General features: G+C 47.7%; 1 protein-coding gene across 1 annotated transcript in view; it reads left to right on the forward strand.

The window, feature by feature from the left end:
- IGF1R (insulin like growth factor 1 receptor) overlaps positions 1-20,159 on the forward strand; it is a 252,109-nt gene that overhangs the window by 222,346 nt on the left and 9,604 nt on the right. The window contains exons 16-20 of the mRNA XM_049614035.1: positions 4,171-4,400; positions 4,712-4,822; positions 9,012-9,171; positions 13,218-13,347; positions 19,372-19,506. Coding sequence (XP_049469992.1) covers positions 4,171-4,400; positions 4,712-4,822; positions 9,012-9,171; positions 13,218-13,347; positions 19,372-19,506 — 766 coding nt within the window. The remainder of the gene's footprint in view (positions 1-4,170; positions 4,401-4,711; positions 4,823-9,011; positions 9,172-13,217; positions 13,348-19,371; positions 19,507-20,159) is intronic.

The raw sequence follows: 20,159 nt of genomic DNA on the forward strand, positions 1-20,159 counted from the left end.
GAGAGAGAGAGAGAGAGAGAGAGAGAGAGAGAGAGAGAGAGAGAGAGAGAATCCCAAGCAGGCTCTGAGCTGTCAGCGCAGAGCTCATCGCAGGGCTTGAACTCACAAACCGTGAGATCATGACCTGAGCCAAAGTCAGACGCTTACTGGACTGAGTCACCCAGGTGCCCTGCCCCCTTTCTCTTTTAAATCAAAGTTTTTAGCAGTTCACTGAATATGTTGAAAATTCTGGGACTGTATGGAATGCCCCCAAAGAAAAACAGTCTTCAGAGATAACTGGTCACCACAGTTGTCAATTTACTTAATTGCCTGAGATTTTATGCTAGGATGACAAAAGTTGTTTAATTGTTGACATCTAGTCAGAGGATATGCTGCAGCTGACCAAATAGTTCCTTTAAACCTGTTTCAGCCTGAGTTTCGTATCGCTATGATGGTCTTTGATCACTCATGGCTTCTCTGCATTTTTCTGTCTTGGAGTTTTTCTGCTCATTCCCTCCTGACCGGGCTCCTATGACTTATACCCTCACGGCCCATTCACATACCCTTGGGTAATAACTCATGAGGTCCATTTAGTTAAGTGACTGAGGTCTGACTTGGCAGTTGGGTTCTATTCGATGGTTATTTCGTTTTTTCCTTATTTACTGTCTCTTCTCCCTATTGTGCTTAAATCCAAACCTTTATAAGTAAGTCCAGGCCGGGCACTGGTCCTGGGGTCTAGTGATACTGGCACTTGCCGGGGGCTTTTACGAACGCTGTTCCCTTTGATCCCTGTGTCCCGGTAAGGTGGCTTTTCTTATGCCCGCCTGTCTGTAGGTGAGGCGCTGAGGTTCAGAGGACACATGTGCATGACTAGGTGGTTGAGAAGTCAGGATGACATGGTCTCTGGCATCTTGTCGACCGCAGGGAAGCTGACCCACAGGAGGAGCTGGCTTGGGTCCACCAGATAAGCCAATGAGTACATGAATTCAGGGAGGTGTGTTTAGAAACAGTGTGTGCCTCCTTCTTGCTTCAGGTGAAGTGAAAGTTGGTGTGCAGAACGTGTGAAATGGAGTTGTGATTATTCTGATCGATTACCCTGAGTAAATGGAAAACATAAGAAAACACACTGACGCTTTAAAAGCACTATATAAATGTGTAAAGTTTTGTTATGATTTCTCTAATAATTTCTAATTCAGTTCTGTTTACAGCAAAGCCGATCAACAGCAGCCTCCCCTGAATGGGAATCAAGTGCAGAATAAGGACATTCTTCCTGATTCTATAGACGTCTCACAAAGTTGTATTTTTTAATGTCTTTATTTTATTTTTATTTTGAGAAAGAACGAACAGAGGAGGGGCAGAGAGAGAGAGGGAGAGAGAATCTCAAGCAGGCTCCACACTGTCAGCACAGAGCCTGATGCAGGGCTTGACCCCGTGAACTGTGAGATTGTGACCTGAGCCGAAATCAAGAGTGGGACGCCTAAACAACTAAGCCAGCCAGGTGCCCCACAAAGCTGTACTTTTAATAGGCATGTAGGTATGTGTGTACATATACATACACATGTACACACACACACATATTTCTATACTCCTTTATGTAATGTATGTATGTATATAAGACATAGAGAACATTCTGGAACGATACACACCAAATTTAAAATAGTAGTTACTTGTGGAAAGTATCTTTTTCTTTATTAAAAAAAAAAAGCAAAAAGATTTTTATGCATTGCTTATATAATTAATAGCTTTTTTTTTTTTTTAAGTCAGATAAGGTAAGGAGTCATCACACACTTAATGGAATTTATGAGGGAAATGCAAGGCCACTTTCCTTCTCTGTAGAGGTGGAATAAGGCTATTCCAGAGAATTTGCTCTGCTTTGAAATAAAGCACAGAAGACTGGCATTTTGTCATTTTGACTATGAAGTGTCCAGGAAGCTTAGAGCATTAATACAATAATATCAGACTCTAAGGGTGATTTGAATGCAAATTTTATATCTTTCCAGAACTACTTTCATAATATGCCTTGATTCGCCTTTAAAAATAAAATAAAAACCCAACGCACTGTCACCCAGGCCAACAACAGGTAGGAACACGGTCACCTCATTTGAACTTAATTTATTCGGCCATTTGACAAGCACCTTATAGCTAGTCTCCTCGAGGGGCGACAAAATGACATTGCAGTTCGAAAATGCTTTAAAACCTTCTTTCTCCAGAAGCTATTCTGCACGTCACCATTCTCCAGAATATACCGAAAATCCCCTCTAGGGAAGTGCTGATAACATTGTGCACATAACCCGTTGCCGGCTGGCGGGGCTTAGGACCTGCTGGCTCGAGTCAGAGCTGCTGGGTTGAATTTAGAGAAAGAGATTGCAAGTATTGACTTCAGGGACCTCCCAAGGAAGGAATGGGATTGGTTTTAACTCCGTGTTTTATGGTGTGCTACAGAGTTAATTCTGATTAAAAGCAAGCCCGGATTTTCGGAGATAAACAGATACAGGCGGTTTCTCTTTATACTTTCTGAGGGGTATTGTGAAGAGTCTTATCTACTGGCTTGTCTTACATACTTTCTCTCCTAAGCAAGCCTCAGCCTCTTCTTAGGGGCCGTATAACATCTAAGCCACATAGAAGGTAGACTCCCGTTTACGAAATTCCTAAACTACATATGTAATGGGAAATACAAAAGTGCATATGAGAGAAAATTCTAGATTGATGAACATAGGCCATATTGGACACTCCTCAGTGGCGTAAGTTGGTGGGATCTCCTGGGCCTAATTTATAGACGTCTTTCCTTCCAGGCATAAAAGTACAGGAGACCCAGTGGTGTTGGAATACAGCTGCCAGCCACTGCTTCTCCCACATCCAGCCGTAAGAGCAAGGTTAACGTCCAAAAGCATACAAGCAAACACAGATGCCATCGCAGCTCCCCAGTCCTGCATTTCTGAGCCGGGACCCCTTCCTGGTATACAGTGGAGCCTGCTGGGAATCCCCCTCTCTGGCAAGGACAGAAGCACACACAGCATTAGAAGGATGTCCTTATAACTGAAATTTCTTAGGGAGGTAATGGAACAGGTCACAGTTTTCTTTTTCTTTTTCATTCTGCCCATCTGAGTTGTGGGATGGATCCTCTGTATTGTTTTCTTTTCTTTCTTACCTCCCTTCTCCCTTTTCCTCTTTCTTTCTCCTTCCTGCCTGCCTGGAATTACTTCTTTGTTTTCTTAAACCAGATTGACTGAAAGCCTTGGCTGGAGAAGTCATGTTCAGGCTCTGTCTTACCATGTCCCACCTCCCAGCCCCTCAACCCAGTTGTGGGCGGTCCCTGAGTTCATGGAACTCAGGCCAGGGCCCTGGGGAGACCCCTGTGCTCATCAGCTGTCCCTCCACCTTGCTCACCACTGATGGTCCTTGGTTCCAGAGTTCAGCAGCTTCTGTTCCTATATAGACACCCCAGGGGCTTCGGTGAGGCTGGAGACACTTGTCTAAACTAGGATAGTGCTACCAATAGAAATAGAAGGCCAGTCCCATATGTAACCACAAGTTTTTCTAATAACCACGTTTAAAAAAGTATAAAAGAAACAGGTGAGGGGCACCTGCCGTGGCTCAGTCAATTGAAATCCCACTTCACTTAGGTCACGATCTCACAATCCGTGAGTTCAAGCCCCACATCAGGCTCACTGCTGTCAGTGAAGAGCCCACTTCAGATCCTCTGTCCTCCCTCTCTCTCTGCCCCTTCCCCACTCACACTCACTCTCTCTATAACATGAAAAAACATTAAAAAAAGAGGTGAAAAAGTGTTCACGATACACGTTATTTAACCCGGTATGTCCAAAGTATTATCAATTTAAATAGGTAGTCAGTCTAAAAACTATTGAAATATTTGCGTGATTTTTTTTTTCGTACTAAGTCTTTGAAGCCTGTTGTGAATTCTATACTTAGCGCATCTCAAATTGGATTCCTTTGTGGTTCTTGTGTGCTGTTAGTATCCTAAAATTATCTCAGAATCCTTGAAGACTTGAAATACCAGTGTGTGACCGTGTAGCTGTCTTGCAAAGATTTCAGGACAAGCCGTGTCACTGTTTCCTGATGTTCTCTGTGGACTTCAGGAAGTGGCATCTTGTATTCTGGTTTCCCCAAAAGCACCTTCTGCCCAGGGGCTCCCTGCCTTACCTGTTTCGGTTCTGGTTTCTTCTTCTCCAGTGTATGTACCTGATGAGTGGGAGGTTGCTCGGGAGAAAATCACCATGAGCCGAGAGCTGGGGCAGGGCTCTTTTGGGATGGTCTACGAAGGAGTTGCCAAAGGCGTGGTTAAAGATGAGCCCGAAACCAGGGTGGCCATCAAAACGGTGAACGAGGCCGCGAGCATGCGTGAAAGGATTGAATTTCTCAACGAGGCTTCAGTGATGAAGGAGTTCAATTGTCACCATGTGGTAAGAGAATGCCCTGAGAAGCCAGAAACTGACGCAGGGAGAACACCTCAGTGGGGCCCCCCAGAGTGTCAGTGGCATCACTTGGGGGTTTGGTGTCTCGCCCCGCCTTCCAGAGTTACCCGTCACCTCAGTGTTGGCCCTTAGACACCTGTGCACTAGCAGCTCTGGCTGTGGTGTAGACCCTGGCTAGTGGGGGCCCTGTGGCCTGCACATCTGGGCTCTGCAGGTCACAGACTATTCTAGCAGCCTGGATGGGGACTGTCGCGGGCAACCCTCACCCTCTGAGTTCTTCTCTCTGTCATTCCTCCCAGGTGCGGTTGCTGGGCGTGGTGTCCCAGGGCCAGCCGACGCTGGTCATCATGGAACTGATGACGCGGGGCGATCTCAAAAGTTATCTCAGGTCTCTGAGGCCAGAAATAGAGGTCAGTTTTGGTTTTCATGGACTTCATACGTTACCTGTTCTTTCTTTAGCACCTTCCCACCACACCCCCCCCCCCCCAGAAGATATTGTGTGTTTATTTTTTTATTTTTAAGAAATTTTTTTGAGTGTGAGCCGGGGAGGGGCAGAGAGAAGGGGAGACACAGAACAGGAAGCAGGCTTCCGGCTCCAAGCTGTCAGCACAGAGCCCGACCCGGGGTCAAACTCGCAAACCGTGAGATCATGACGTGAGCCAAAGTCAGATACCCAACCAACGGAGCCACCAGGCACCCCTGTGTCTTTAAACCTGCTTACTTTTCTTTTTTTCTTTTTTTTTTTTTTTTTTAACGTTTATTTATTTTTTTGAGACAGAGAGAGACAGAGCATGAATGCGGGAGGGGCAGAGAGAGAGGGAGACACAGAATTGGAAGCAGGCTCCAGGCTCTGAGCCATCAGCCCAGAGCCCGACGCGGGGCTCGAACTCACGGACCGCGAGATCGTGACCTGAGCTGAAGTCGGCCGCTTAACTGACTGAGCCACCCAGGCGCCCCTAAACCTGCTTACTTTTCAACATTGAATGTTTCTTGCTGCATGCTTGGTTACAGGTTCTTTGTATGAAAGATGTCCCCGACTAGAGAGAGACCTCAAGATTTTGTGGGAGCCCCTTGCCATTTCTCAGATACCCTTCTACTTAACCCCTCTGTGCTCCTGTTCTGCATTCCGCCCCCCTCTCGTTCCCTCCTCTGCCGCAGGTGCTCCCTGACTTCTCCCTGCGTCTGCACAGCTTCCTCCCTGAAGCCTTCCCTGCTCCCCTGCCCGGAAGGCAGGAACCCTCCATGACTGCTCCCCTAGCACCAACTCTCTCTTCTACGGTCCTCCGAGTGGATTCCCCTTCCACCCCATCGTGTTCAGCTTTTCCTCCCAGGCTCCGAGCACTGCCAGTTCAGGGTCCGTGTTTGTGGCAGGCAGTCTTTCAGTAAACGCCTGTCAGAGTTCAATGTTAGGTTGACGTGATTCTTGTTGCTGGTGTGGTTTCCCACCTGGCTCTGTACACATAGATGCCCCCTTATTCATGAGCCCCCTCCCCACACACGTCCCTTCCCCCAGGCTGTCAACAGTCTGAGCCTTTGAGACCGGGAGGCCCTGTTTTCTCGAACTCTGCATCCACATGTCAGGCTTGATCCTGAGGCAGAATGATAATCACCTCGGCTGCACAGTGTCTGCTTAGTCTAGTAAAAAAGACCAATTTGTGTTATGAGCTTCAACTTGTAAACCTGCTGAAGTCCTCTGCAATTTTTCATTAGTCACTGTGGTGTCTCCCCGTCTGTGGCATGAACCCACAAGGCAACTTTTTAGCATATGGAAGCATGACTCCAAGTGAGTCACTCTAAGAATAAACTGGTAGATAAATACTTACAAATAATACCAGCAACATCTGCCTTTCATTCGGCCCCCTCGGTGGGTCTGAAGGCCTCACTTTCACCCTGACTTTGCTCTGTGGTGAGCAGGCTTTGCATCTGCTTGTATTCCCAGAATACTTCCCTTTTGAATCTCTACAGCCTTTCCCTGTTTGAGTCTAATCTTTGGTTTTCTTTTCATCTACAACTTAATTATCTCCCAAGTAGTTGTTCCTTAAATTTTAGTTCTGAGCACCTGTTCGCACGTGGCTTCCTCCATTCACAGCAGATGATTGTCCTTGTGGTTCTCTGAGGGTCACGAGGCCAAGTGTGGCCCGGGGCCCTGAGCAAGATGATTTACAACACACACACACCCTCTGCTCTACAGTGTGCCTCCCCAGGTCCCCTGGATCGTAAACTGCCTCACTTCTGTAATACACAAGCCAGCATGAGGGAGAAAAGCTTCATCAGATAGGTGGCTCAAGACACGGCAGTGTATTTCTTATCAGATTCATGCAGACATCTGAAAAGTATGAAACGCTCATTCCCTGCGTCCCCGATTTCAGGCACAGAATAAACGTTTGGAAACACGTAGTCTCCGTCCCGGCTCTGCTGCAAGCTGTCTGCCGTCCTCAGGCAGCTGCTTCGGGCCTCCGCACCTCAGTGTCCTCGTGTGTAAAATAAGATGGTTGGACAAGAAGGTTTCTGAAAGTCCCTTTTCCAGATCTCAAATTCACTTTTAGATGTGTCAGATTTAAACTTGTTCTTTCTAACTCAGGTCAAGGATAAAAATATGTATGCTTGTCCTGCAGATTCATTATACTCTATTTGGCATCTTCTCCCCAAGTTAAGATTTGCTCATTTACTTTGCTAAATGTGGGTGTTTGTGTATACATGCCTTCAGTAGCTCGAAGCAGATTAAAGATTTCCGCTCTCTGAAACGCCTGAAAGAATGGCACTGTGGCACCATGAACTGATCAAATGTCAGCCCTCTCTTCCAATATGTATAATCAGATTCCTTTTATTGATTCTATCCTTCATGTTAACTATGAATGACCACTTCTTTTTTCTTAAAATTTTTAATGTGTATTTTTGAGGGAGAGAGAGAGACAGGGTGCAAGCAGGGGAGGGGCAGAGAGAGAGAGGGAGACACAGAATCCAAAGCAGGCTCCAGGCTCTGAGCTGTCAGCACACAGCCCGATGCGGGGCTCAAACTCACGAACCGTGAGATCATGACCTGAACTGAAGTCAGACGCTTCACCGGCTGAACCACCCAGGCGCCCATAAATGACCACTTCCAGTAAACACATATACTTAATACTCCACAGCTTAAGTATTATGAGCATCAACTTAACAGTTCACCTGCAGATTTCCTAGCATACCATCCACATCTAAAGCCCCAGAAAGCTTAAAAGGCAACGGTGGGTCCTGAGACAGAAAAGCTTGTCTAAAGGAGACTCCCATGTAAAAAGAAAGTGCTGGTTTGGGCTTACCCTTGGGGACATCATGTCACTTCTCCCAGGAAACTCCATGATAAGTATTTTAAACCACCAGAGACTGTCTTGATAGTTAGTCTCTTCAGAATGTAAACATACGCCATGTGTAGGGAACTAACCCACAAGTGCTTTGGAGGGTTGTTATACTGCTTCTAGAAGGCAGCTTTCAGCAGAAACCAGCACATCACTGGGCAAAGCCAACATCCACTGAGCACAGACCCTGGCCAGGCACTGGCAGGCACTTTCCATGTGTGGTCCCAGCTCATGCTTCCGGCAGTGACCCCACCCAGGCATGCTCTTCCCATGGCACCCAGGGTTTGAGCCGGGAAGGTGGCGCTTTGGGACCTGTCAGAGTAATGTGGCTTTGCAGTGTTGTAACAGATGCTCTGTAGTCAGGGAAACTGAGGTAAACTCTATCGCACAGCACAAGCAAGAGGTGGTTAGTATCTAAACTGTGGCGGGCTGATTTGCTCTGTATTTTTTTATTTTTTTAGGATGGAGAGATTTGGGCACATGTTTTATATAAGCTTTTTTCTAAATGGATTTTTTATTATTCTGAAGTATTTCTCTTTAATTCCAAAGCCTCCTCTACAAAGAGGAAATGCTTATCATGTTACGTGTCCCCGTTTTACATTGATCCCCCTCCAGAATATGCTTCATCTGGACTTAAATTAATTGGCGAGTGCCTGTTTTCCTTGGTGCCCACAGAAAACAACAACCCAAGGAGTGCCACGTTGTGAAGTGAAAATGTTAGTCCTGATACTTTTGTACTTTAGATGAAAGTTAAAGAGAAAGAAAAAGATCAGATACTTGATAACGATGCTCACATGGGAAATAAAGCATACAGTGTCCATTTGGGAAACACATTTACTTATTTCCACACAGCCTTTGTAATATTCTCTCGCTCCTTTCACCTGCACTTTGATTGTAGACAGAAAAGGAACATATAAACTGATAAAAACTCGAGTAATCAAGAAATCTTAATATCTGAAATTGTTAGTTTCACTTTAAATAATTTTTGCCCTACCCAAAATAGAAAATGCTGGTCCCAAGTTGTGCTAATTAGCGTTTCTCTCTGCAACTCTGTGTGATGTGGTCAGCGGGCAAGCGCATGACTTTACCACGAAGCAGATGCTATGGTCTCCATAATAATATGTTCCTTCTGAGCAAGTCCTGTTTCTTAGCAGACTGACCTGTGGTGCTCAGATTGAACAAAGATGGATTTGCACACCCTGGAAGAATTAGGGTGGGGGACACTCCTAAATTCTCACGTGAATTTTTTTTTTTTAATCTCCAACAGAATAATCCAGTCCTAGCACCTCCAAGCCTAAGCAAGATGATCCAGATGGCTGGAGAGATTGCAGACGGCATGGCATACCTCAACGCCAACAAGTTTGTCCACAGGGACCTTGCTGCCCGGAACTGCATGGTGGCTGAAGATTTCACGGTCAAAATCGGAGGTGTGTTCTCAGCTTCCCAGGTCTGAGCAGGAGCTAAACTCACACACATTTCAGAGACTGAGCTGGCATTCACCCACCTGTGAAGAGGTTTTCCAGTGCATCCCATGAGTACAGAGTCTTGTACTGGGGAATAACTTGGTTGTCTCCAATTGATAGTCAATCACAAACCTGACTGGGCTGGCTCAAATCCCTATAACACATGTAGGCACAGCAAAACAGGCAGTGGACAAGGATGAGCTGAAGCCATGGTCTCTGAGGTAGCCTCTCCTGGCATTTGGGGCATTTTGGGGCAGAAGAGTTCTAAGCGTTGGTTACAGAAATAATTGAGGCAATGTCCTCAGGTGATTTTGACTTGGGAGTAAAAGTTGCCATATAAATTACCAACATTTCCTCCAATGTTTCTGGCTTGAAAGGAGTTTTGCCCTCTCAGCGGTCCATGGAGTTTTCTAAGATGTGAGGCCCCCAACGGTGAAGCCCCTGCATAGAGCAGTAACAGTGACAGGGAGGTGCAATCACTCAGGTGAGGGAAGATCACTGCTTATTGGGGTTCACACCCAAGTTGGTCAACCTCTAAGCTCTTGACCTGTGTATTATAACGCTTAGCTGATCAACCTGCTGGTTAGACCCCTTGTTGCCACCACCCACTGAAACACCAAAAAAAAGGGGGGTTGGGTTGCATTTCTGGTGCTGGTTAGAAATTCATTTTAGCCTTTAGGTTTGGGTTTTGCTTTGATCTCTTAATCCTGATAAAAACACTTATAACCTCAGGGCTACTCAGGAAAGCTACCTACTTTTACCAGAACCCTTACCTTCCCATTATGAGATGACACTAGCTCAGAAAAACATCAAGTATTTATTCTGAGAAATTGCAGAGGACACTTTAGATCCAAAATCCATTTAAAATTAACCTCCTTGATGTAGCTGACTTTGCTAACACATAGAAACAGACACAGAGAGTTAGACAAAATGAGGGGACAGAGGACTATGTCCCAATTGAAAAATTAGCACAAAATCACAGCAAAAGAGCTGAACCAACCAGAGGTAGGCAATATGCCTGATAGAGAAATCAAAGTAATGGTCGTAAAGATACTCACAGGACTTGAGAAAAGAGTAGAGGATCTCACCGAGACCTTCAACAAAGAGACAGAAAATATACCAAAGAACCAATCAGACAGAGATGAAGAACTTAGTAACCAAAATTAAAGATACACTAGAGGGAATCAATAGGAGAGGAAGCAGAAGAACTGATCCCTGAACTGGAAGAGGGAGTAATGGAAAGCAACCAAACAGAACAGGAAAAAGATAAAAGAATGATAAAAAAGAAGGATAGGTTAAGGGAACTCAGCAACACCATCAAGCATAATAGCATTCACATTATAGAGATCCCAGAAGGAGAAGAGAGAGAAAATTTATTTGAGGAAATGATAGCTGGAAACTTCCCTAATCTGTAGAAGGAAATAGACTCAGGAAGCAGTGAGAGCCCCCAATAAAATCAACCAAGGAGGTCCACACCAAGAGACATAATAATTAAAATGGCAAAAGGTAGTGATAAAGTTTTAAAAGCAGCAAGAGAAAAGAAAGCAATTACATACAAGGGAAACCCCATAAGACTATAAGCTGATTTTTCAGCAGAAACTTTATAGGCCAGAAGGGAGTGGAATGATATATTCAAAGTACTGAAAAAAAAAAATAAAGTAAAATAAATTTAACCTTTTTCTAGCTCTTGAACTATCTGTTATGGAAATGCTCATCTTTCTTTAGCAGTATATTTTTTCTTTAGCTATGATTTTGAATGAAATATTTCGGTCCTTTAGTTATGAATGAGGAGTATCCCCTCTTGAATAGTTATCAAATTAGGGGTTAGTGTCTTTATTTTTCATTTGGAGGAAACAGAGATGATGAATGGAGCCATATCATAGAGCAGACATCCCTGAGTCATCAGAACTACTCATTCATGAGCTACCAGTATGTCCCTGGATTTGGCCCTTTGAGGCATCCACATGTCTGGTGCCCCTTGAATCCCAAGAGGCTGACAGGCTCCAGGGTTTCTAGGAAACAGCCTCTCTCGCCACTGTCTGGGCTTTCTTTGTGCTCCCTGCTCCCTTCCCCTTCCCTTTTTGTTCCTTCCCCTTTTCCATGAAGACTCAGATTATTCCCATGGAGATGCCAGGCAGCCCTCCTTCCCCAGTGCTACAGAACAGGGAAGCCCTGAGCTTAAATCCTGGTTCTGCCGCTAGCAGATGAGACTTGGGACTAGTGCCTTAAGTTCTGAGCCTCAGTTTCTTTCCCTCGGAAATGGGGATGCTGATAGAGCAGACCCACGAGATGGTGGGCAGGACTGGGCACAGGACAGCTCCAAGCACACGCCTGGCACAGGACAGGTCCCCAGTAGATGTCAGTTCCTGGGGCCATCAGCATCCTGCTTCCCACACCTGCTTCCTGGCACACGCAGGAGCTCAGCTCATGCTACCTGCTTTCCGGTTTCACATCACGGTGGGAGAGCTCTTGTCGGGCCACTTGCCATTTGAAGTCCAAATCAGCAAGGACCATATTTGCCATTTAACCCAGTGGCACATTTACAGTGACATTTGTACTTGCAGTTTTTCTCACTAACATTTGGAATTTTTCTTTTGTGCTGTGGAAGAAATAGCTTGTGTTCTTTTTCTGGGATTTCTTTTTTTTTTTTTTTTTTTCTCCTTTTTGTGCAAATAAAGACAAGTCCTCTCCTCTGCATGTCACTGGATTAATTCTGAGATAGGGTTCCAACACTTCGTTTTTATTCCTCACTTGGGTTCGAAAGATCTGTTTTTCCAATGCCCGGTGTCTCATGGAGTCCAAACGTGACAAGTAATTTCACCAGAGGCAGCTGTTGACCCCTCAGCTCAGTACAAGTAAATTGTGTTGGTTAACGTGCAAGGAACTTTATTCCCTGTGTTTGCTTTGTAGCCTAACCGCTTTGTGGCACAGTTAGAGACATGAATGAACATTTTAGAAAGGAGAGCAGCCCTTTCTCCTGGGGAAGGAAACGGAAGAGTCCCTGTAAGAAAAGGTTGGGTGATTGAGTGGAAAATCAAAATCTGACAAAGAAGCGATAATTTAGGATTATAAAGCAGGCCTGCCATCAAACATAATTATGTGACATCTTTTAGAGACATGGAAAATGGAACAAATTTTCAAAAACGAGTAGGAGCATTATGTTGAAAAACATTATTGGGTAATAGCTTCAGGGGCCTAGTAAATAGCATCTCCTAGCATCTTACTGTGTACTTTTCTTTCCCCGTGAATTGGTACTTTCAATATTTTCCCCCTTATTAAGCAGTAAGACTATTTTATTTCCTCTGGCAGTGGGGCAGTGCTACCAAGTAAGTAAGAGTCAGAATGCTCTTATTTATTTCACCAGGTTCTAAAACCACATGTAAATGACCTTTGGTCTACACGTGAATATTTTCTTGATAAAGTGGGAGACTTGGTAATTTATAGACTGCTTCTCACTTTAAATGAATAAAGGAATTAACTTTTTTATTTATCTGTTTCTTTATTTGGAACGAAATTAAATTTTTTTATTTTTATAAATTTTTTGAATGTTTGTTTATTTTTGAGAGGGAAAGAGAGACAGAGACAGAGTGTGAGTGGGGGAGGGGCAGAGAGAGAGGGAGACACAGAATCTGAAGCAGGCTCCAGGCTCTGAGCTGTCAGCACAGAGCCTGACGTGGGGCTTCGACCCACAAACCATGAGATCATGACCTGAGCCGAAGCCGGATGCGTCACCAACTGAGCCCTCCCCAGGTGCCCCAACTTTTTTTTTTCAAAGGACTCAAATTGTAAACCTATTTGAAGCAGACATTCATTGGTATGTACTTGTCACAGGATTAATCGATCAGTCATCCCTTATCGATTCTGCCTTATACAATTGTAAATGCTGATACCCAGCCTCCTGAGAGTGTGGCTCACCCGTGGGTGCCCCACAGCTGTGATGGAACATCTTTGCTTCCGCCCTGAGAGCTGCTCAAAGTGCGTCACTCTTGTGCCTTCTCTCCACCTTACAGATTTCGGTATGACGAGAGATATCTACGAGACAGACTATTACCGGAAAGGAGGGAAGGGGCTGCTGCCTGTGCGCTGGATGTCACCCGAGTCCCTCAAGGATGGGGTCTTCACCACTCACTCTGACGTCTGGTATGAGAGTCTTCTTCTGTAATGCGAGCCCAGAGCCCTCCAGCTTCCACAGATCCCGCTGGCTCCGTCTCAAGGGCTTTATGTTTCTATTGGTCTCTATTCATCGTTACCCCACTTCCAGCTTTGGCCAAGCGCTGTGTGGGCCATAGTCCTGCACAGTTGAAAGGCTCCTGTTGTCAGTGGGCTAGCTGAGGACAGCGGGCATTTGTGGGCTCTAAAGAATTTGTGAGACCCACATTTCTTGCAGTCCTTAAGTGCTCAGTAAGTGGCGAGGAGCCCTTGAGAGACAGACCATCAGGGGCCGGGACGTGTCTGAAAACTTCACCTCTCCCCTGGCCACCTGCCCTCGTTCCATCTTTCCCAATAAATAGATAACGTGGTGTGTGTGCGGCTGCCTCACCTAATTACAACTCCGGATTGCAGACATTCCTTTGTTCACACCCAAAGCTTGTGAGTCTGGATGTGTTCTCTCATTGGTCCCATCTGCTGTCTGTCCTTTTTCAAAGGACTTCACCATTGTGGACCCAGGGATGGGGTAGAAAGCACAGTGTCTCCCTTCACGATAACGTATCTTGGGGTAGAAAGCTTAGCTGAGGAGTACAGAGGACTCTCAGTAGCGCTGTTTCCTGTGATACCTCAGCAACACTGTGGAGAGGAGGCCAGGTTCTGAAATACAACTGAGGTCCTTGGCAGGCTGAGGCCCTGGCACATCTACCTCCTAGAACGTCAACTAGTTTCTTGGCTGTCCTCTCAGGAGGTCCCATTGCTGCTGTGTTACGGAAATGGGAGTTGTTTACTCAACTGTCTGGACGACCACATAGAGGAGCTATTTAAATAGTGACCGACATCATTTTTTTTTTTTTTTAACCTCGTGAACCTTTCATAGTTCAAGGGCCTTGGATCTCACTACGAAGACAGGTGCAAATTGGAAATAGCATTTGAATACGACCCGGCAAAGCGTGATTGCTTCTCGAGTTCACGTACGAGATCTGTTTCTGCAGTCGGCCTGTCCAAGATAGTTAGCTCTTTGCTGTCAAATCAAAGTGCTCACCACCATTTTTAGATGTAGACATGATGGGGAGAGAAGGTCTGTTCATGCATCTGATTATTGTAGCCTCTATACCTCCCAAAGCTCTGAGGTCAGCTTGTAGTACAATAAAATAGAAAACCGTGCGAGCCAGGGACAGCAGAGGCAGGATGAGAAGATAAAACTAGAGTTATTAATATCTCACAGGCTAATTTTGCCCAAACCCTGGTTAGCAACGAATGCCACCGGCAGCAGCAACAGAGGGACATGCAGGGGGTTCGATGCCAGTTTTCTCCCACTCGACGGCATCGACATTATGCATGAGTAATATGTGTATGTAAACAAGAGTGTCTATTTGATAATCATTCCGTTCAGTGTTCAGGCATTAACAGTGCTTTAAATTCTTTTTTTTTTTTTTTTTTTTTTTTGGTAACACAGCCTTTGAGGGTAACATGGGTAGGGTAGGCCAGGACTTGGTGAATATGGAAGGTTCCTCAGCTGCCTAGGATCTCAAGCCCTCCCTGTCAAAGGAATGGGAGTCACCTTAGATTGTATTCAATAGCACAAAACAGGTGTTCCCAAATAGTTGAAACTCTAGAAAGAGATACAGAGAATTGTATTTGACTGTGTCAGAGACCTCAGCGTCTTTGGTTTGGGAGGCACTCCCAAGGTCGGGTCCAGCCCCCACATCCCACCCATGGCCTCTTTGACAGCTAGCGTTCAGGCTTCTGCTCAAATGTCTCCAGGACTACTTGTCCTCTCCCTCACAAGGACAGGCCACCCTAACTCTTAAGACGCCCTTGTTCTTTGCACGTCTTTCTCATATGATGCTTAAGTCTGCCTCTTGGTGACACCCGTTGGCCCTCCTCTGTAGCACACTCGCATGCTCTCGTCTGTTTTTGACGAGACGGGCCTTGGAGTCACAAGGAAGTGGTCTCTTTTCTCTAGTTTGAACACTTCCACATTTTCCCAGTGCCCTCTGAGATTTTATTCCCAGGCCCTCGGGCTCTGTGCTTCCTACTCCTGCAGCTCTGTCGTAGCACCGTAGCACCGTGTCCTTGCAAAACGATTCCTTTGGCTTAGAAGACACAAGTGTGCCCTCCAGGGATGGAGGGAACCAAGCAAAAAACTAGGCAGTTGGGGCCCACAAGTGTGTCCCCTCCCTGGGCATCTGGATCACCCTCCAACAGTCTTCATTTCTTGACTTACTAAGAAGGTTTCCAAACCTCCACAAATACCTAGGCCCGCACCCACTTAAAATTATTTGCTTCTTTGCTGGCTAATTCACGTCAGCGGGGAATGTGGAGATCTGTGTAGGTCTCAATTTACTGGTGGGTGGGACACAGACATGATCTTGTCGTGGTGTGCTGAGGTGTGGTTCCTGAACGCTGGCCCCAGGTGGCAGTGGCACTGATGTGTGAGAGTCACATCAAGTTGTACCTTCTTCGGGGCAAGCCCCCCAGTGCTCATGATTGGAAAAGACGTCACACAAAGACATTTGTCTAGTGTTTACAGATGAAACCTGTCCACAAAATTCATGACTCGGTACGATATGAAGGCATTGAAACCAGTGCCCATGCCGTTGTAAATCATCTGCTTTGAAAAGTACACAGGCTTTGCCTCTTAGTGTCCCTGTCTGGCCGTGTGGCCTTGGTCAAACCACGGGGCATCTCTGGGCTTTGGCTGCTCAACCTGTGAGGTGAGGTCTGCTTTGGAGTGTCTGCACTCCCTACTAGGCCTGCAGTAGCTTGCTGAATGTTTACATGGCTCCTGTGGCAACTAGTGATGCCAGGGGGGGCGTCTTGGTGTGGGGTAGAGATGGCTCAGCCTTCACGCATTGGACTCTGCCGGTCACGTCCCGCGAAGCATGACCAGACTCCAGCATCAAGTGGCCCTCCCTGACGAGGGATACTGACGTCACACAGGAGTCACTCCAGGCCAGCCCTGTTACCTGCTGTGTGACTTCATGCGTGTGACCGTGAGGACCTGGTGAGGCCCAGGAAATGCTCAGTGTGTGCAAGAACGGGGCGACTAGAGACCGACTCCCTGTCCTGGAAGGGTGAAGTCTTGTGGAGAAGAGGAAGTGATCCTGACAGGTTGGAGTCACAAAAGCCTGGCCAGAAGAGACGGGGCCGTGGGGCACCCTGAAGTAGAAGTGTCACTTACAAGGCAGTGGGGATGCAGGTTCTAGACCGAGGGAATGCCGAGAGAGGCTATGGCGGCAGAACACGCTTGCGAAAGACGGTGGGACTTCCTTGAGGGAGTTAGGGTGGAGAGAGAGCAAGTAAGGCCTCAGATGTTGTGTCAGGGGCTTGGGCCTGATTCTTCAGGTTCTGCAAAGACGCATAAAGCTTCTGAAGGAAGAGCGACACGGGAGACTGTTTTAAGATGTTCATGTTAGCTAGAGCATCAGGCTGCATTGTGAACGGTGCTAGCACCAGAAAGGAAGAGTGCTATAGGCCGAGGAGGACCGTCAGTGCCGTGGTGGACCCTGAGGAGGCCGAGGGAAGGACGGCCTTGGGTTGACTGCTCGAGTGAGGCAGGACACCAACTACTTGAGGCCAGAAGAACAGGACCGAGAGGCAGAGCTTGGGCTGAGACACGGGAAGTTTATGGATAGCCAAGTGACCGGGAGCTTGAAACAGAGCACCCGGAGCCGAAAGAGTCCGTGCGGGAGCCGTTGAGTGAGAATGGCCTGCTTGAGAGGGGCTGGCCCCACCGGCAGAGTCTGTGGAGGGGAAGGGGCTCTGGGAGGGAACTGTGTTGTTCTCAGAGGATTCCTGAGGCCAGGCCTGCAATCAGTAAAAACAGCCACGCTTGTCTTTCCTTGCACTGTACCGCATTCCAGACATGAAGGTTGGGAGCTCCGAGGCATGCTGCCCATGTGACCAGGCCCACTCCAGTATGACATCCCAGCACCAGAGTTGTGGAGAAGCCGGCTGCCTTCAGCCCAAGCCTCTGAAGTTTGCCTTCAGCCACACTTAGGCCTCTGAGTCTTTGGCTTTTCTAGGTCTCTTGTGCAATATAAAGGCTATTTCTTGGTCACTGGAAATTAAAAAGGGCCTTGGGTGAGTCGGTCCTCTGCTAAGATTTTATTTATATCTGATATCTGTTCTTAGTACAAAGTTGCACAGAAACCTTTTTTTTTTTTTTAATGTTTATTTATTTATATTTAGAGAGACAACATGCTTGGGAGCAGGGGAGGGGCAGAGAGAGAATCCCAAGCAGGCTCCACGCTGCAGTGCAGAGCCGGACATGGGGCTCGAACCCAAGAACCGTGAGAACATGATCTGAGCTGAAATCAAGAGTTGGACGCCTAACCGACTGAGCCACCCAGGCGCCCCTGTACAGAAACCTTTTGCTCACGGAAAAGTAGCTATAGCTGAAGCAGTGAATAAAACATTGGCTCAGGCTCCGGGCCAGGATCCCAGGAGCTCTCGGTGGGAAGCGCCAGGCCCCAGAATTTTCAGTGTGGCTCTGCCACTAGCACCCCCTGGCCCTTCCGCAGTCCTGTCGGAAGCCCCTCGGGCTGCTTGCTGCCGACGAGCCTGCTTTATTCTGCTGAAATGAACTGAGCGTAAAGGCACATAGACCGAGGAAAATTGGTGCGAGGTGGCAGTGTTGGGAGGTCACCTTTATTTTGCAGGTTACGGCATCTCCTTTTAAACATTACCTGTCTGAACTTTCTGTGTGCGTGTCCACATATTTTAATTTGTTTTCCAGCAGTTAGATCTTCTAAACCAGCAGGCAAAACTGCATGCATAGCGGAATGGCTCACTGCCCCCGCTGCTGAATTTACGCCTCGGCCCCTTTGCCCCTCAGCTAAACTCTTCTTAAGGACGCCTCCTTGCCTGCCAGCCCGCCGTCAGCCAGTGCTATGCTCCTGGCTTCTCTCCCTGTGAGACTGAGCCCCCGTCACATGTCACAGACCAGCAGCTCCCCAGCTCACTCCCACAGGTCTTCCCTCCCCACTGGCCCCACTGGACCTGTGAGATCCCCTTCCAAGCTTTCTAACCCTCCAGACCTGTGGAAGTCAGAACTGCGGTCAGAGACCCAGGCGTCAGTATGTTTTGAAAACTCAGCAGGAGGGGTGGGGGGGTGGCTCAGTCTGTTGACTGGCTCAGGTCATGATCTCAGGGTCTGTGGGTTCGAGCCCCACGTTGGGCTCTGTGCTGACAGCTCAGAGCCCGGAGCCTGCTTTGGATTCTGTCTCTCCCTCTCTCTCTGCCCCTCCCCTGCTTGTGCTCACTCGCTCGCTCTCTCTCTCAAAAATAAATAAACATTAAAAAAATATTTAGGAGCACGTGGGTAGCTCAGTCGGTGAAGCATCTAACTTCAGCTCAGGTCATGATCTCACGGGTTGTGAGCTCGAGCCCTGCGTGGGGGTCAGCACAGAGCCTGGAGCTTGTTTCGGATTCTGTGCCTCCCTCTCTCCCTGCGCCTCCCCCACTTGCACTTTGTCTCTTTCTCTCGCTCTCAAAAATAAATAAACATTAAAAAAATGTTTCTAAACTTGCCAGGAGACTCACTCCACAGCCAGCATTGAGAGCTACTTGGGTACAAGTTTCCAAAATAGGGGAGCTTGTTGAATGGCTTGATTGTCCCAGGCTGTATTCGAGGTCACTAAACCACTGTCCCGGCAGGGCCTGGGGACCTGCCTTTAATTAGAGGATAGAGCACATTTGGGAGACACTGCCCTATTGGGCCCGTGGCTGGGGCCAGGCCCTGAACTCAACCTGCCCGGGGTTCAAATGAGAAAGCAGGTGCTTCTGAGTCATTCAGGGGGCACTGCAAACCACCCCCTGCTACAGCTTTGCCCACACTGCGGGAAGACAAGGGCCACGCTTCGCCGCTGCTGGGCGCACTGGAGGACGCTCGCTCAGTCACCACGCCGAGGGCACGTTTTCAGCACCCGGAGTGGGGAAATGCTGGAAGGGAAGGGGCAGTGAGGGCTGCCCGCCCCTCTCTGAGCCCTCACATCCCCTCTCTCACCCTAGGTCCTTCGGGGTCGTTCTCTGGGAGATCGCCACACTGGCCGAGCAGCCGTACCAGGGCTTGTCCAACGAGCAAGTCCTTCGCTTCGTCATGGAGGGCGGCCTTCTGGACAAGCCGGACAACTGCCCCGACATGCTGTACGTACGCCTGGGCCCCTGATGCCCTCCCTCAGATTCCCCTCCTCGATGACCCTTCCTGGGTCACCCGAGATGGGTGGTTCTGAGAGCCAGTCTCTGCGGCCCAGCAGGTGGAGATGAGGGGGCGGGGTGCAGTTTGGAAGGAGGTTATCCTGATGGAAGGACCCTGTGCCTTTGCGGAGTCACCTTAAGTTCACCGCATCTCCCTTAATCTTTTAGTCCTGGTTTGCACCTGGGGTCTCAGGCCAGACATCTCTGGGAAGTATTTGACCAAAGCGATCCTTACCGGCCTCAGCACCAGAGTTTAAGAAAACTGGGGGAGGGGGCAACAACATGGCACTGGCTGCTCTTAAGCCAAATCCCGGAGCCTCTTGCAGCCTTTGGCAGGACTGCTCTGGCACCACGTAGGGCAAACCTCAGGCCTCTTCCCACCGCGTGCCACCTCCACCGTGGCGCGCCCCCCCCCCCCAAAGTTTCTTCTCTGCTGAGTGCTGACCAAAGTCATTAGCTGTGAAAGCAACACGCTTTCTGGGGCTTCACCCAGTGACCCATGGGGACTGGGAATGTGGTTCAGCTGGCCCATCAGGGGGCCCCGACACAGCCCCAGGGGTGTACAGCTTTGAGCGCTGGCAGATTCATCACCTCAAGCTGCT

This window comes from Panthera uncia, assembly GCF_023721935.1.
Source record: "Panthera uncia isolate 11264 chromosome B3 unlocalized genomic scaffold, Puncia_PCG_1.0 HiC_scaffold_1, whole genome shotgun sequence".
NCBI classification, from domain to species: Eukaryota; Metazoa; Chordata; class Mammalia; order Carnivora; family Felidae; genus Panthera; species Panthera uncia.